Here is a 17,004-nt window from a genome sequence, read left to right as displayed (position 1 = left end):
GTTTGACAGCCTGAGCCTTGAAGACTATTGCAAAAGAATTGCAGGAACGATGAAAAACGTCTTGCACTCTCCCAGACTGGAGCCCTACCAACTTCTGGGGGCCTTTGCTCTTTCTGGAGCTGTCGCTGCCAAGACTAATTTCATTCTGAGTGAACAAACATTTTCATAGATCCTGTTTCATGTGAGCGGAAATCAGAAAGGACACTTTTATATCTTCAGTGCTTACTGCTCTATCTGCATTAGCGATAGCAGAACTATGCTACAATCTGATACAGCCCCTTTGTAGTCAAGGCCAAATTCCTGGCTTCAGTCTAACCAGGCTGCATGTTGTCTTAGCAGAGGAATACTGCTCCTGGAGACCCAGATTCATGGTGGTGTCAGGGCTGAGCTCCTAGAGCCATTGGCTTGTCCCTCTCAAACTTGCTCTTTGTGCTCCAGGAAGTGAGACAAAAAACAAAAGGACAAAGTAGAAAGCAAAGCTGGATGCACAGCAGGGCGAGGGGCCCAGATGGGGATTCCGGGGCAGGGCGAGGGGCCCAGATGGGGATACCAAGGCAGGGCAAGGAGCCCATGGTGGAAGCTGGAGCAGGACAAAGGACCCGCCTGGCTGGGAAATGTGGTCCAGTGAAAACCACTAATGTGGACATGTTGCACTGGGAAAAGCAGGGTCTGCATGGAGGCAGCTCAGTCCCCTAACAGTCTGGTGCCGGCCTGCTGCAGCCCATCTGCACTGGGGTTGTGCCAGCCTAACCAAGTGGAGGTAGTTGCTGGTGCGAACGTCTTTACTTCAGGGAGAAAATTGGACTGAACTTTGGTTTCACCCACCCATAGGTTGTTGGGGGGCTCCTGATTCCCAGCTGCCCGCTGGAAGGGAGGCTCTGAGCATTGTGACTGGAGCCATCTCAGACAGCAGCCCCCCGGGAGGGGTCTGTGGGACTCTGCTCTCCTGCCATGGTGCAATGTCTTGAGGCAGGGATGCTGGGGGAGAATCAACTCCATGCACACACTCGGGCTGTGAACCTACCCTACTCCCTCGGCTTCAGAGCCCGAGCTCCCACCCGAGCCCTAACTTCAGAGCGCTGTCAAGGCATTTATTTTAGAGCGCTAGCGTGAGTTCTGCTAGCCTGAGTCTATCAGCCAGGGCAGTGGCTTGCTCCCACTCACTCCAAAATGCAGGGTAGACATACCTTGTGCGGGGCTGGATGTCACATTGCCACCCCGTCTGGTTACGCTGTTGTGCTTGGTCTGTTAAGCGGCTGCTGCCCAGACCCTAAGTCTGGAGAAGGGCAGGTGAGGATTGTATCGGCGTGAGCCCTGGTGCAGCCTGTGAGTTGACACCCTGGGTTAGAATTTGTTGTTGTAAAAACAATATGGTTGAAATATGTTGAGGTCTGAGATTAAAAATATTTCCTATAATCTGGCCTCGTTTCCCCCCCAGATGATTCTCAGCCTGAATAAAGCTTGAACTTTCAGGCATTCTGGGAAGAGGCTTTGAAGTGGGTGGTTGGAAACTTGTGCTCACAGTAGTAAACTTTCGTTACTCACCAGTAAGCGGCCTCAACCGCAGCGCTCACAGGAATGGCGTGTTTCATAATGGCATCTGGTATGAAATTAAATCCTAACCCAAACAGGACCACCACCACCACTCCTGTCCCCAATACTCCACTTCAGCACGGCACTGGGCAACAGGGCATAGATCACTCCATGATTGTCTGTCCTGTTCATTCCCTCTGGTGCACCTGGTGTGGGCCACTGTCAGCAAGCAGGATACTGGGCTAGAGGGACCATTGGTCTGGCCATGTATGGCCATTCTGATATCCCCAATTTTGCTGTGAGAGGAGTTCCAGGGCCTTCGGTGACACTACTCAGATGCTTAAAGTTAAGCACACGCATAAGTATCTTGCTGTGTTGTGGCCAAAGCATGGAGTAGGTTTTATCACTGGACTGCCGCACAGAGCAGGTGGCTTGTAGGAAATTACTGGCAAACTAGAGAGGATGACTGGTCTTGGGGTCAGGGCTCTGGATTGGGCCTCCAGTGACCTGGCTTCAATTCTGGGCCTGCCACTGAGTTCCTGTGGGATGTCTCAGTGCCTCAGATCCTGGGAGAATGCTTACTAGCTGCTGCCTTGTTCACATAGTCTGTCAACTCTTTGGGGCAGTGACTGCTTCTTGCCTAGCACCGTGGGGTGCCAGCCTGGATTGGGGGCCACTCTAATATGAGCAATGAATAATAATAACGACATCCAGCTGGTCCCTGTGTGACTCTCACTGGCCCCATCAGGTCTTGCGTTACTATTCTGGGAAAGTGATTGCGGCTCTGGCATTCCAAACAGGACATGCTACAGGGGAGATTCCATTCTGGGACTGCATCTCATCGTCAAGCCCCACGCGCCTCTCCCTGGGGCAGTCGCACAGTTGATTGACAAGTCCTCTCAGCAGACTACTTTTAAAAATTGTATTTGGATTTTCAGATCCACGTAAGTAACATCTGGAAGCAATGACGCTCAGGGTGTGTGTGTTCTGGGAGAGAGGCTGAGGCGAGGAGCCGTGTGCTCACTAGTGCTGGTGCAGGGGGACACATGATCTCGACTGGACTGGTCATGGAGACCTCGAGCAGGCCTGGACCAGTTCAGTCATGAGAAAGCAGCGTCCATGCTTGGGAACGGTTGTAGTCAGGTCGAGGTTTCTAGTGTAGACAATCCTGGAGAGAAAGGAACACACTAAACTCCACTCTGTTCTTATATCGGACTCATCACCATAGTATCTGAGTGCCTTCCAGTTGTTCATTAAGCAATGTGCCTAACATCTGTCACGTGTTTGTGTGCAGGGGAGTGTCTTGCTTTGGAATTTATTTTAGATAGATGATAGATAGATACACTCACACACACACATTTGTGTTGCTCTATGTTTCTGCTGGAGAAGACAGGTCAGAGAAATGCACCTTGCACTGGGATTGGAAGCTGGTGAGGTTTGGGATGGCCCTTAGTTACTGGGGCGTTCATTCCACAGTCTTGGGCCAGCCCCCAAGAAAGCGCCGTCTGTGTCTCCTAAACAGGACTGGGGATGCTGCACACACAGCAGTGACCCCCATGTCATATCATTGATTTTTCTATTTATGTGAGACAAGCTGAGTGACGTAATATATTTTATTGGACCGGCTTCTGTTGGTGGGAGAGACAAGCTTTCGAGCTTACACAGAGCTCTTCTTCAGGTCAGTGTAGGTGTAAGGAAGCTCGAAAGCTTGTCTCTCAGAGGTTGGTCCAATAAAAGATATTACCTCACCCACCTTGTATCTCTAATATCCTGGGACCAACAGGGCTACAACAACTCTGCAAACATCTCTATCTACGTGTCTCATCTGGCACTGGTCACTGTTGGCAGACAGGATACCAGGCTAGATAGATCATTGGTCTGACCCAGTGTGGCTAGTCTTACGTTCTTATATTGCAGCTCACATAGTGTCTCGGCAGCGATGTGATGTTGCATACAAGAGCTGGCATAATGGCCTGATCTTAAGTAGCCTTCACTGGCTTGTGTGTCGTCCTGAAGATGGCTGGCTTCTACTGCTGCAGCAGCTCAAGCAAAGCGTCTTTTCTTGTACCCATCTCTCCTGGGACACAGCAGAAGCTTTGCTGTGTTCTGGGCACTAATCCCGATGACTCCCTGTAGCTCTGAGTTTGTTGCTGGGGATGGTGGCGGATGCAGTTTGCTCAGCTGTCAGACAGCGCTGAAGGCTGGCTCCGTTCGGGGCAGCCAGTGGGGAGGGACCGGTAATTACTGCACGTTCTGTCACTACTGGAAGTTGACAGCTCCTCACTGACTAAATCTCAGCTGATGTGAGAGTTCATGTGTGGAACAGTGTGGGCGCGCGCGCTGCTGATCTGGTTTAAAAACCGGTTTCATGCTCAGCTGAAAAGGAAATAAAACATTGAACCGGAATTCCATTCGCTAACATCCTTTCCGCCTTTCTCGGCGAGAAGGGCTAATGGCCAGCCTCGCAGGCTGAGTCGCGCATGTCTGGGGGCAAGTGAAGTGAGTGCAGCCGACTGTATGGAGCAGTGCTTGGAAGATGGTGGGGAGGGTCTGCAGAAACACCCTTTATGGTAACTTGCATTAATAATACTGGCGTGACCACTCCCACCCCTACCCCTCTTAGCCATAGTGCCATTGGGTAAGCGAGATTATCTGAACTGGACCAGACCTGCTGGTCTGCTATCATGTTGGTTTGGAGAGGGGTCTGGTCAGCTCTGGTGTGTCCGACCCACCTCAAAGACCATGAAGGAAGGGACTGCGAAATACAATCCTCCACTTCTTCCACTACAGGCACTGTAGAAATACCTTAGATAGGGGAGCCAGAAGATGCACTTCAGACTGACCATCAAAGACAACAAAATAGCAAAACCCTCCCTCAGTCTGTGAGTGGCCAGAGGAGTGAAAATTGCTGGAGTTGTAGATTTAAAAACCAGAAGGGACCATTCTGATCATCTAGTCTGGCCTTCTGTGTAACACAGACCAGAGAACTTCACCCAAACCTATAGCTTCGAGAGGAGCTGGGGCGTCTTTTTCAGAGAGACATTGGGTTAAAGACTTCAGAGGATTGGTAGTGAGGGATGAAGAATAATTCTCTCTGCCCAAGAGTTTATCGCTGGACCAGAGATTTTTCCTCTCCAGTTTCTGAGGCAGCTCTTGTGCAGTAACGATGCCCGTCTGGCAGAATGTGGCACATGGGGCCTGTCATATGTATTCCTGCACAGTGTGACATTATTTAACCAAAGAGTTTTGAGGCCATCACAGCCATGAATGGTCAAGTAAGTGAGGGGACATAATTGAGATTCAGGTAAGGGGGAGTGTGGAGTCGAAGAGCTTGGACTGGCTGTGTGTGTATATTGATACAGTCACACAAACAACAGCAGAAGGACAGTCTTGTGGTTACTGCACTGACTGGGCATCAGTGCCCATGGTTCATGTCCCAGTTCTGCTATTGATTTGGGCATGTCACTTGGCCTCTCTGCGCCTCAGTTCCACATCTGTAAAATGGGGATACTCCCTTTGTCTGGCTTGTCTAATGAGATGGGAGGGACAGTCTGTTAGCAAGGCTGTGTCCACACTGCCCCACAGGTCAGACTACCTGGATGTGAATAGCAGAGAGCACCAAAGCGCTGCTCCGTAACTTCCCCATGGGGATGCTGCGGGCCTGAACTAACAGGTTCCTAGTTTGCACTAGTGCAGACTACACTAGGAGCCTTTTGGTTGGGCCCACAGTGTCCACACGGGGACCTTACAGCGTAGCACTTTGGTGCGCACGGCTGTTAGGTCTCCACAGTCCGAGCTGCGGGGCGGTGTATACAAGCCCTGTGTGTCTGTGCAGCGCCCAGCACAGCGGAGCCCGGATCTTAGCTGGGGCTGTCGGCACTTCTGCAATGCAAATAACACACGATAACAGAAACAATAAGATGTCCGTTCTGTAGTGCTGTGCCACTGTTAAAGTGCTTGCAGCTCCCACGAGTCAGCTGGATGTGGGAGTGCTCTGTGCACCTCTGGAAACCAGCCCATCGTGACTGGCAAAGAGGGGTTCACAAATGTAGCTGTTAACGGGGTCAGCACTGGCCTGATCATGATTGGGTTCTGCTGTAGCAACAGCGGGATTGTAACGTGCAGCAAGCCCTGCAGGGCCCTCTATACAGAGAGGGGCTTGTGCGCATTTCCATGTGAATTCAAGCCACTCCGCTGCATGGCACCGCCTGCCCATTTTGGGTTTGATTCCTAAATGAGAGCTGACACCAGGCTGCCCTGGAAATCCTCGGTGGGCAATCTGCCGCCTTCTCCCGGAGAAATGCTGGGCAGGGCCTAGGGTGACCAGATGTCCTGATTTTATAGGGACAGTCCCGATTTTTGGAGCTTTTTCCTACCTAGGCACCTATTACCCCCCACCCCCTGTCCCAATTTTTCACACTTGCTGTCTGGTCACCCTAGCAGGGCCATTGTCCCTCACTGCAGAGAGCTGCCTCCATTTGGCTTGCTGTGATGTGGCAGAGAGATTGGAGCATTTCTCACTGGGTCTTGAGCCTTCTGCTGGTCTCTGCTCTCTTCCTGCCAAGTGACCTGCCATGACCCTGCCCTGGTAGCTCAGTGCCACTGCTGTTTTCTGTCCCACTGAACTAATACAGGGACACAGCCTTTCCCAGACCGGACTGGCAAAACTCAGGCACCTGTGCTGAGTCGCTGGTGGGAGGGGAGGGGAGCAGGAGCTCTCCCCAGACACTTTGCAAATGTAGATTGTGCTTGGTCAGTGGTGGGGCAGTATTGCCAACCCCAAATGTTCAAAAATCGTGAATCGGGCTCGCCAGAAATAATGAGGTTTTGTAAAAATAATAGATTTGGGGTTCTTTGTCGTTGCCTTCTGCTTTTAGAGCCTTTAGGGTGCACTGGGGACACAGTTTGAAGCTTTCTCCACAGCCATGAGGGCTAGAAACTAACTGTTTCTTTAAGAATGAAGGCTGAAATCATTACAGATCCACTTGACTCCAGGAGCTGGGGCTTTAAGGAAAACAATAATTATCACGAGACTCATGACAAAATCATGAGAGTTGGCAGCACTGATGGGGTGTCTGCAAGTTAGTGCAATTTGCCCAGATGCAGAGCTCGGGCTGGAACAGCCCCCTCCAGCCAGTTCATTCATGCTCTCTTTGCAGGCGAGATGCAGGCAGCCCAGCTCCTGGGTTGGGAAGGGCTGCACATGCTGTAGTGCTATAAATAGCCCTTTGTGCTGAGCTCTCTCAGGGGTTGGTACCTGCCTGCATGAGATGGCTGAAAACCGAGGCAGTGTGAGCAAGCACTTCCTGGGGACTGGAGTCAATTTCAGCTCCTCCATCCCCAATCTCCCTGACTCCATCTGGCATTAGGTTGTCAAGACCATCTCAAGCTGAGTTTGGTTTAATGCTGGGGGAGCTGGAGGGCTGGGGCTCCGAGGGAAGGAAGCTGTTTGTGTTGGCAGCGCTGTTAGACCCTGGAGCCAAGATTCAATCAGTCCTGATGACTGACTTTATTTAAACCCTTCTCCTCCTCTTCTTGCCTGTTGCTGGGAGTGAAGGTGTTTATTGGGATGGGATCAGTGTGTGCCAGGAAAGGGCTCCTCAATGATGATTCGCACAATGGTCTCCACTGCCACAGCATTTCTTTTTAATAAAACCACAATACAAGTGGCCCTGCCTTAAATACCCAATGCTAACCCGGCAGCATCAGTCAGCAGCATCAGACAGCTTGGGATGAATCAAGCCATTAGGCTAAGGATTCCTAATTGCCTTCACAATGCTCATGCAAAAAGCGGTGGTGTTGGCCAGACCCCACTGTTTTCAGAACGTGTCCTTAGTCCCCAGGCAGCTGACAACCAGCAAATACATCCGACATTAAATGATCTGCTCTGAGATGTCCCAGGAAATTGCGAGAATCCAGGTCACCAGCAGAGGGGAGAGAGGGAATGTTGCTTTTATGCCATTTTTTTTTCACATATATCCATTGAGGCTATAACCTAGGAGCATCTGATTTGTTAGGCTGGATGGTATTTGAACGTGACAGTACTACAAGATCTATGTGTTGCTATCAGAATAAATGACCAGAATGTCTTTGCTGTGAACAGCAGAGTCTGCTGAACTGAAATTGTTGTCCCAGGTCAGCCACCTTTTTGTTCCTCATATCTCCCTGTTTTTGGCTCCCAGTTCTGAACATTGGAGACATCGCTGTACACGGGTGAGGGATTTTACAATGTCTTAGCCAAGCCCTGGATTTATGGTTTGTCTGAGCAGGTTACATGTCACCCACAAGCATGGATAACTGTCCCATAAACATTAGTTACAATGAACAATGAAGAGGTCAGAGTTGTTGGGAACAGGACACTTCCCAGGCATGGGGGTTCCATTACACTTTGATGCCTGGAGCAGAACAAACCCCCATGAACTGATGGGCAGTGTTCTTTCCAAGGGTGTTAGCAACAAGGATGTCAACTACCAATGACATAACTAAGTCAGTTTGCAAACAGGACATTTCCAAAGAGTCCCTGCATATTCAGTATCTCTAGGATTATACAGGTTTCCTGGACCCTTCATCCTGCATAGACGTCTGCAGTGCTTCGTATGGAGTTAAAATTCTGCACTGCTAAAGAAACTGGGATTCATAATGAAGGAGATTGCAGCCCAATTTGTGTCTCAGAGCGTAGAGTGGACTAAAAACTGTTACTGTATTTTCCAGACCCGTTGAAAATTGATCTGGGTCAATTTCTTTAGCTCCTTAAATATCCTGAATCCAGAAAACAAATGGAATGAAAATGTAACTGAGGTTTCCAGCTCCATTACTCTCATGTATGGTAATAGTATCACACAGCAGGGCCCTTGGCAAGTGGGCTGGATATTTCTGGCACACAAGTGGATAAATACCATTATTCCCGCAGCCAATGCAGTGGCTAGGAGCATGGGGGTAATAGACAGATTCCGCTGCCTTTTCAGTATTATCATCACCATCTCCTTCCTCCCTTTGTGTCTGGAATGGTCCACAAAGCTGCTTTCCAGAACTCAACATGTACTGTGCAGTGGCAGGGGGGCTCCACAGGGCAGACTCCCATAGGGAGATGTCGGAGGTGGGGGGGGAGCTTCCTCCCTGCTAGAACCAAAGGCTGCCACCATGTCTGCTTCTGCAGATACATTTAAGATGCAAAAGGAAAGGGGCACAAGACAATTAACCAACTATTCAAGCCTGTTTCTCTGCAGCCCTAAAGTAAACCCCAAACGATGGAAGCATGTTAGTAATTTTTGGCCACATGTGCTTTCCCCCAAAAACAGAAGAGGCAGAGCCAAATGGCAGTGAAGGGATACTTTAATGTACAACACATTTTCATCATTTTCTCCCATGTAAACTAAATTCCTTTGCATGGTCGCGGAGAAAGAACATTAATTTTTTATTCAGGTTGCCATTAGCTCAGGAAATCAGGGAGCCCAAAGAGGAAAATCTTTTCCATTTAAGTCATATTGGATGAGCTCTCCTTCTCTTACAGGAAGGTGTGTGCACCTTCGTTAGAGCAATGTGGTTCGCCCTCCTACACCTAAGGTCCCCTTTAGACAGACCTATTTCCAAGGAGGCTTCGTTGCTCAACTGCAGAAATTCACTGTGTTTGGAAACTTGTTTCACAGACACCCCAGGGCCAGGAGCAACTAAAAAAATGCATTTGAAAAGCTGAGTCGACCTTTTAATTGGCCCTTTCAGGAATTTCTCTTTGTGCTTGTACAGTAAGGAAATAGCTTTGTTTATTCAACTAACATCTTGCCAGCAAACTGTATGCAGTGCCAACTAAACACATCTGTCTTTCAAATAAAAAGCATGCAGCATGGTTTTAAGAAATAGCCTGCTTTGCTCTTTGGATTGAACAGGGACTTGAAAATCCCAACTTCACTAGCTCCTCACCCAGACCTTCCCTTCTTGGTGGTTGGGTAGGATGCAAGAATAGCAGTGGCAGTTGATGGGAAAGACATGGGGTCTAAAGGAGCAGAATGGATATCTGCACTGCCAGTTCATTTGGCTTTCTGGTGTCCATACATAGCTACTGACACAGCAGGGAGGTAACTGCTGCAGCATCTCTACAGGTACAGGTTAAGCAAGGGGCTAGTTGTTCTTTCTTATTTGTATTGCATGGCACCTAGGAGCTGCAGTCCATAACCTCCGTTCCTGCTCCTGAGAGGTTACAATCTAAGGAGAAGACAGGAGACAATAGGCAGATAGGGACAGTCAGGTGGGGGAGCACAAGGAAACAGTGAGACGTTATTGCTCAGCAGCGCTCTCAGCACACCTGGCCCAGATGTGCAGTGTGCTGGCACTGTCTCAGTTCGCTTTGGAAGGCCCAGGAGCATTGCAGTGCTTCTGTTTCATGTATGCAAATGGTGCTCAGGAGTTGTTTTCTCTCTCTTGTTTTTCAGCTTTCAAGATGAAAATAAAAGAAGTGAAAAAGGAGAACGGGGACAAAAAGATTGTTCCAAAGAAGAAGAAGCCCCTGAAGTTGGGAACAATCAAGAGAAAAGACCTCAAGAAGCTAGTACTGTATCTAAAGAATGGAGCAGATTGTCCTTGCCACCAGCTGGACAACCTCAGCAACCACTTCCTGATCATGGGCCGCAAAGTGAAGACCCAGTACCTGCTGATGGCCATTCACAAGTGGGATAAGAAAAACAAAGAGTTCAAAAAGTTCATGAAGAAAATGAAAACTCTGGAGTGTCCAACATTTCAGTCGCTCTTCAAATGATCAGGTGGCTAGAGGGACTCCTGCTGGCCCAGAACTTGCACAGCCCTAGGACTCGGGGTTCAAATGTTGCTCCTTCTGTAGTAGTGGATGTTGTACCTGAGTTTTGTTTCTTTGTATTTTTTTTTTTGAGCTTCCTTTAAAGCTCCACCCCCAGTATCAGTATTTCCCTGTAAGCGAATGTTTGAAAGTGCAACACATTCATACAGAACAGTCACTGAGGTCACAAACTATTTACACCTACAATGTCAGAAGTAACCTGTTGCTGTAATGATATGCAAATCTATTTAAATAGGGAACTTGTCAGATAAAAAGAGCGAAGGCGGGGGGGTGATACTAGATAATCCTATTGAATTGGTCTAAAGTGAAATAATTCTAGGTACATTGATTTTTCTTTAGCTCAGGGGTGTTTATTCCCTACATGGGATGTTTTCCGCAGTTCTTACTGCAGGCCAATTTTGTGAAATACTATCTGTGGGGAAAGGCCTTTTAAAGCTAATGGGGTGGTGGAATTAGGACATGAATTCTGCAGAAAACCCCACCTTGTAATCTTAGACCAGTATTTGCAGTGTCATCTTTGATGCAAAGCTAATTCTAGATGAAGAACTTTATCATTAGTTGCTTTTTAAATTCTGCAGACTTGAATACCATAGATAGGTGAGGACGTGGGGGAAGCAGGTGACAAACCTGGAGCCATCAGGAGGTGGAACATTAAGGAAAACACAGGTTCAGTCGGGACTATAAGCCGTAGAGTTTATATCTGTAGCGGTTATTTTAAAACAACATACACTTAAGCTGTCTGCAAAGCACTGTGGGACATGGGGGAAAGCCTGCCAAGTCCACACAAGGATTATTTCCATTTGCAGAGTAGCAGGGACAGAAAAGAGATTAGTTTTGCATCAGAGAAGGGGAGATGCTAAAGGGTTTTAATGATATGGGAATTTTCATGCTGGTCCCTCTGGTTTTATTGGCCTTCTCTCATCACTGCCTCAATCATAGGAATGTACCTTATGCCTCTTGATGGGCAAAAGCTGATTGTTTTAAACAAAATACAGATATTTCAGCAGGAACCATCAGCTCAAATAGAAACTCAATTCATGTAGATTTGAACTCACACTCGCCCCCCCGGCACTTCTCAGAATTAGACTGATTTCTACAAAGTGGATCTTGAGCCAAAAAGTCCAAGTTCAGAGACAACTGGGGCCACAGAACTGAGCAGTACGTCGCTTTTTTCAGTGTTTTAGTATATTGCATGAAACAAAATATCTGATCCTTTAAAATTTTTAGCAGTGTCAATTAGTTTCCTACACAAATCCTGTAAGGAAGCCAGTTTAGAAGGATAATGCGTTCTTTGCATTTCTTTCTCCCTCTGTAACTATTATGTACAGGATGTTAATTACCTGGTAAAAGTCAGGTCAGTTATACAGTAAGGACCAGCTCTAGCAGACATTTGTGCCATTTTGCAGGACCAGGGCCTAAAGAAGTATCTGATTCCAGAACATGGTTGGTTGGCACGAGATAGGGGTTCTGAAGTCAGTCAGGCTGTATGTCCTGGTTACTGGGACGGTATTGCTCTGGGACAGGAGGACTGAGAAAAGCTATCAGCTATCAAAGTTACATTGTGGAAAAGCAATTTGTTACTGTAGTTACCTATTTAAAGCTTAGCATAACTGTGTGCTTCTAGGTACTGAATCAGTTAGTTTACCAGCTCTCTGATCTTGTATTCTAGTCCTTTGAAAAGAGGATGAGCTAGATCCTTTTATCAGATTTGTGTGTTATAGTTCAGACAAGGTTTTTTGGACATTTTTATGTAGCTGGATAGCAATTTTACTTTCCCCTTTGCAACACTGCTTGGTGAACTGTCAGCGATTCTGAGACTGTATGGATCTAGTTTTTAGATTTGATTGGTCGTCAATCGGACTTTTTAGTTCTGTTTTATGCATGTGCAGTTTTTGATAAAATTAACAGCACCCAAGAAAATGAGTCCGATGTAACATCACGTTCTTTGTGAGCAGTTAAAGTATCTTTACATTTTGTCTTAATGTAACTGTTTAGAGCGTTAATTTAGGGAAGTGTGGCAGATTGGAGGGGGGGGCTTGTTTTTTTGTTTGTAAATAGAGATTTTGAGAGAGGAAGTGAAATGTAAAAGGTTAGTAAGAATTGGAACTGAAAAGAGCTACCTTTTAAGGACTGTAAAAATGAACGCAAGGCTTTCGTGTTGTTCCTGAAGGTGGCCTGATTTTTTCTGCTTCTACAAATGTTACTACACCTTTCAAAAAACAAAAAAAGATATTGCTGCCACTCGTGTGAAGGCTAACGCAGCTCCACATTCTGGAACAGAAATAGAACCTGAAAGCACGTCCAAAACATTTCAGTATTGTTGGAACAATAACAGGCTTTTATCTAGTCTTGTCAAACTAAGCCACAGATGGTGAGAGAGTTTTTGTGTGTTACAGGAATTTAGCTACAATCGTTGCTATAACGCCAGTTTGCTAGATAACATTATGGTGTTTTCGTGTAATCATAAAAATAAACCTGCCAGGGAAATCAAGGGTTCACTGAGAGACGTGACCTGAAAATGTTAGAATTGGCACCAAAGGAAAATCCTCAGTAATGCATTGATGATTTCATGAGAAAATAGTGTGTGGTTTTTGTAATGTACTTCATTGCAGTTCTAATAGGTACTTCTTGAATTCCTTCTCAGAGCAGCAGACATATGGTATGTCCTCGATTTTTAAATGATTCCTACACTGACGGGGCAAATGCATTTGAATTTTCAGATGAAGATGCCTTTCTAGAAAAGGTCCAGTAAGTTTCATGCTCTTGAAAGTCAGAACCCAGTTCTTGTCTCCTTTTCAGGAATCACCATCTAATAGCTGTTGATATATTTAGTTCCACATGCATTAACTGAATAGCTATTTTAGCTATATACATTAAGCAATTGATGTATCCTAATGAACTGGCAGTACCTATCTTTCATGCAGTAAGGGTGAAGCAGCCCGGTGCAGGGAATCTGCACAAGGCGGTATGCACCACTTACAACATCACGTTAGCCCACATCACAGATGCTCCAGGCCTGACTCAAAGTCCATTGAAGTCTCCCAGCATCTCCTCCGATGTCACTGGGTTTTGGCTCAGGCCCTCTCTGAGAAGCTTGACTCTTCTTAGAACTAGTATCGGCTTCTGTTTTCTCCTGAGATGTGTATAAAAGCTTAGGATACTGTGAAAATGTTTGACATTCCTTTTTTTTTTTTTACTTCAGCGTTTTATTCATGTTACATTATTTTACCAGCTGTTTTGATGTTACGACTTATGTTTAATAGCAAGTCCAGTATCTGTTCTTTATTCTTGCATATGTTTTCCCTGTTTTTCCATCCATGTATCAATATTCACTTAACTAAAATTGCTGAATTAATCAATTACAATGTGATTTCCCCTCCTCCCCATTTTTTATAAAGAGATGTTGTTTTCTAACCCTAGTCTGGTGCCTTTCAAATGGTCGCTGAAGTAGGATGGATTAAATCAGGCGCTTGGGAATAATCTGCAACAGAACCCATTGTGTATTTACACATTCTGCAAAACTTCCAGAAATGCTTAGAGAGAGAGAGAGAGAGTGTGTTTGTGTGTGTGTGTGTGTGTGTGAGAGAGAGAGAGAGTGTGTGATATAGTTAGGTCCTGATACTGCATTCCTCACACACCCAAAACACCCACTGAAACTGCTATTTGGAACTCTTATGGTGCAAAAGTAATGTATGGTCAAGCCTATGGGAAGATCCTTGTTAATTCCTGATGATTACCTGTTCTGCTTATTCCCTCCCGGGCACCTGGCATTGGCCACTGTCGGCAGATAGGCTACTGGGTTAGATGGACCTTTGGTCTGACCCAGTATGGCCGTTCTTACATTCTTAAAGGAAACCTTCACACAGGCTTCTCCCATGTGCACACTTCTGGATGAGCTTCTTTCACATTTACTCCCCAGTTGGCGCCGCAGCATGCTGTGCTGCTGTATGCTTCCCAGTGCTGCCCAGCCTCCGGCTCCCTTCACCTTTCAGGTGCGTTTTCTCACCACAGTTAAACCCAGCCGCCATCACGTGGTCAGCTGTGCCCTGGGCACTCACTGCTGAAAGATGAAGGAGCCAGAGTACCATGGGGACACAGGGTGGGGAGAAATCAGGCTTGTCAAGGGAGTCCTGTGGGTCACTGATTGCTTAGCAGGTGCATCCAGCACCAACTGGTTAATAGGGCGACCTGTGAGGAGCATTCCAGCTAGTTGAATGGAATAACTGAGGCTGGGGTATCACATGGGAAACACCTCAAGAAGCTCTGTCCAGAATGGAGCTGGCCAAAACTTTGAGGATGAAAAGATATTTCACTGAAAAAATGGCCTTTCCTAATATGTGTGTTTGAGAGACAGAGAGAGAAATTATTGACATTGGCGACATTTTTCTTTTTTTTGGCAAAAATTTCATGGCTTTTAAAAATAAAATCCCCTCCCCCCAACTTTTATCAAAAACACTATTATAATACTTCCATTTACCAAGAACCAGGGTTTGGACAAAATCATTCAATCGATACAATTATGTTTTTGAAAAAGTTTTGAAAAAGAAAATGGAAAAAACCTCACAACAAACAGCGACACTGAAAATGGGTATGTTTGAACCTTTCAACATGAAAACAGCTTTGCAATTTTGAAATTTTTTGCAAACATAGATTCCCTTTTTCCAACCATCTCTAGTCCAGACCGTTACCATCCCCTCTCTAAGCGCCTGTGGATAGAGCACTGGACTGGGATTCCAGAGACCCGGGCTCTAGTCTCAGATTCGCCACTGGCCTGTGGGGTGACCTTGGGAACGTCACTTCCCTTCTCTGTGCCTCAGTTTCTCCATATGTGACATGGGGATAATGATACTGTCCTCCTTTGGAAGCACGCTGAGATCTGTTGATGAAATGCACTACGTAAGAGCTGGGTATTATTGCCATTAAAGCTCTGGCACATCAGACACATCACATATTTCCACTCACACCATGGCTGCTCATCTATACTAAAGAGCAGAGTCAAACTGCCCCTCTACGTGGCAGGGGGTCTCAGAAGTGCCCCATAAAGCAGATTTTAAAGCCTATTAAACGAATGCCAGGAAGCAGATGTCCAAGCATGCAGCCCAGCAAGCAGAAGTTCTCTTACCCCTGCTTTGCTGCTGCTGATAGACCGGGGTCCCTGTTACTGGGGATCCAGTCAGAGGTGGCACTGATAGCAACACAGCTTTGCAGCTATTCCCATGCTCACTCAGCCAATGCGCCCTAGCCAGGTGTGTAGACTGCTCAGTGGAATACATCTAGATGAATTATCCCAGTCAATGAGCTGGATTGGAATACCACGGAGTAAAATATCCATTCCTAGGAGCTGCAGTGAGGTGCCCGGGAGCCCTTGCAGGTTTGCTCCTAACCAGGATTACATGGGATGGGATTTTCCTAGTTGTATTCCTTGTATCAATTGAAATCCCGTTTCTGGCTGTACTGTCTCCTTTTATGTTTAATAAGCTCTCTGTGAATATTCTGGAGGCATAGATTCTGCTGGTCTGCAAGAGCGATGTGCTCTGGCTCTGCCCCACAACGTGGCATCAGGCCTGAAAAGAACAGAGTGGCGGGAGTGCTAGAGTGTTCATTCCTCACTGCTGCGCCATTTGGCTGCCCTCACTGAGTCCTGCCGGACCGTTTCTCCCTGTAGTCTCAGCGCTGTCCTTGCACTCACTTCACTTGTATGCTCAGTGCAATGGAATTTATTCCTGGGAACAGTGTTTGCCCCAGGAATTGAAATGGGGGGGGGCGGTATTCGAATTTAGGGGGGGAGTCAGGGCCGATAAGGCATGAGACCGTGAGGGTGAAGGGGGGCTGTATGGCACCATAGTAAAAACTGAAAAATGTTTCATGACCATTTTATTAGATTTAACTCATGTTTTAAAATCATCACACAAATTAAAGTTGGCTACTCAAGCCTTCTATGAAGCATTACATCTACATTCTTCTCGGTTTCTTCTTGTAATTTTGCACAACTCTGTTAATGAACTTCTTGAATGCAATGCATTCATCTTTGGTGGCTTCTCATGTGTCCGGTACTTCCATTCCTTCAGTTGATATGCTCATTAGTTCATTCACATGATCAGGCAGAAGGCGACTTCTTTCAGAACACAAAATTCTATTCAATGATGAAAAAGAACGCTCAACTGTAGCTGTTGTGACTGGGAGTAGCAAGAGATGAATTCCTACTTCTTTCATCCCAGGAAACACAGCATAAAGATCGGGTTGAGCCACTAGTGATGATAAAAAAGAAGTTGAAGTCAAATCTTCATTCAGTCGTCGTAGGATATTCCACTCTGTGTTCAAATTCTCTATTCTGTCCTGAATACATGGCAGCCCCATTGCTGGTAGTGCCACACTCCACTCAACTGTCGGTGTTTTATAGGATAGGGATCTGTAAAAGCTACATAGAGGTTGAGTAGAATCTAGAAATTGCTGTTGTAGATTTTTAAAAATCAAGTCTGTGTACTTTTTCAGTTGTCTTAACAAACACTTCTTGTCCTCTTCACTTAATGATTCAATATAAATGCCTTCATTAGTCAACTTCTGGACTGAGTTCTTTGCTTCTTCCAGTACTTTTTCAATGGATAGCTCTCTGATTGATCCAAATGTAGCCTCTATTGCTGGACAAAGATCTACTACTGTTGTAG

At 46.4% G+C, this 17,004-nt stretch overlaps 1 protein-coding gene across 1 annotated transcript in view; it reads left to right on the top strand.

Moving 5' to 3' along the window:
* The window catches only part of SFRP1 (secreted frizzled related protein 1), a 43,056-nt gene extending 29,303 nt beyond the window's left edge, over positions 1-13,753 (top strand). The window contains exon 3 of the mRNA XM_034762024.1: positions 9,960-13,753. Within this exon, the coding sequence (XP_034617915.1) occupies positions 9,960-10,282 (323 nt within the window). The 3' untranslated portion in view covers positions 10,283-13,753. The remainder of the gene's footprint in view (positions 1-9,959) is intronic.
* Positions 13,754-17,004: the final 3,251 nt, after the last annotated feature.

This window comes from Trachemys scripta, chromosome 2 (assembly GCF_013100865.1).
Source record: "Trachemys scripta elegans isolate TJP31775 chromosome 2, CAS_Tse_1.0, whole genome shotgun sequence".
Lineage (NCBI taxonomy): Eukaryota > Metazoa > Chordata > Testudines > Emydidae > Trachemys > Trachemys scripta.
The sequence above is the reverse complement of the archived record's forward strand: the minus strand, read 5'-3'. Positions and strand labels throughout refer to the sequence as shown.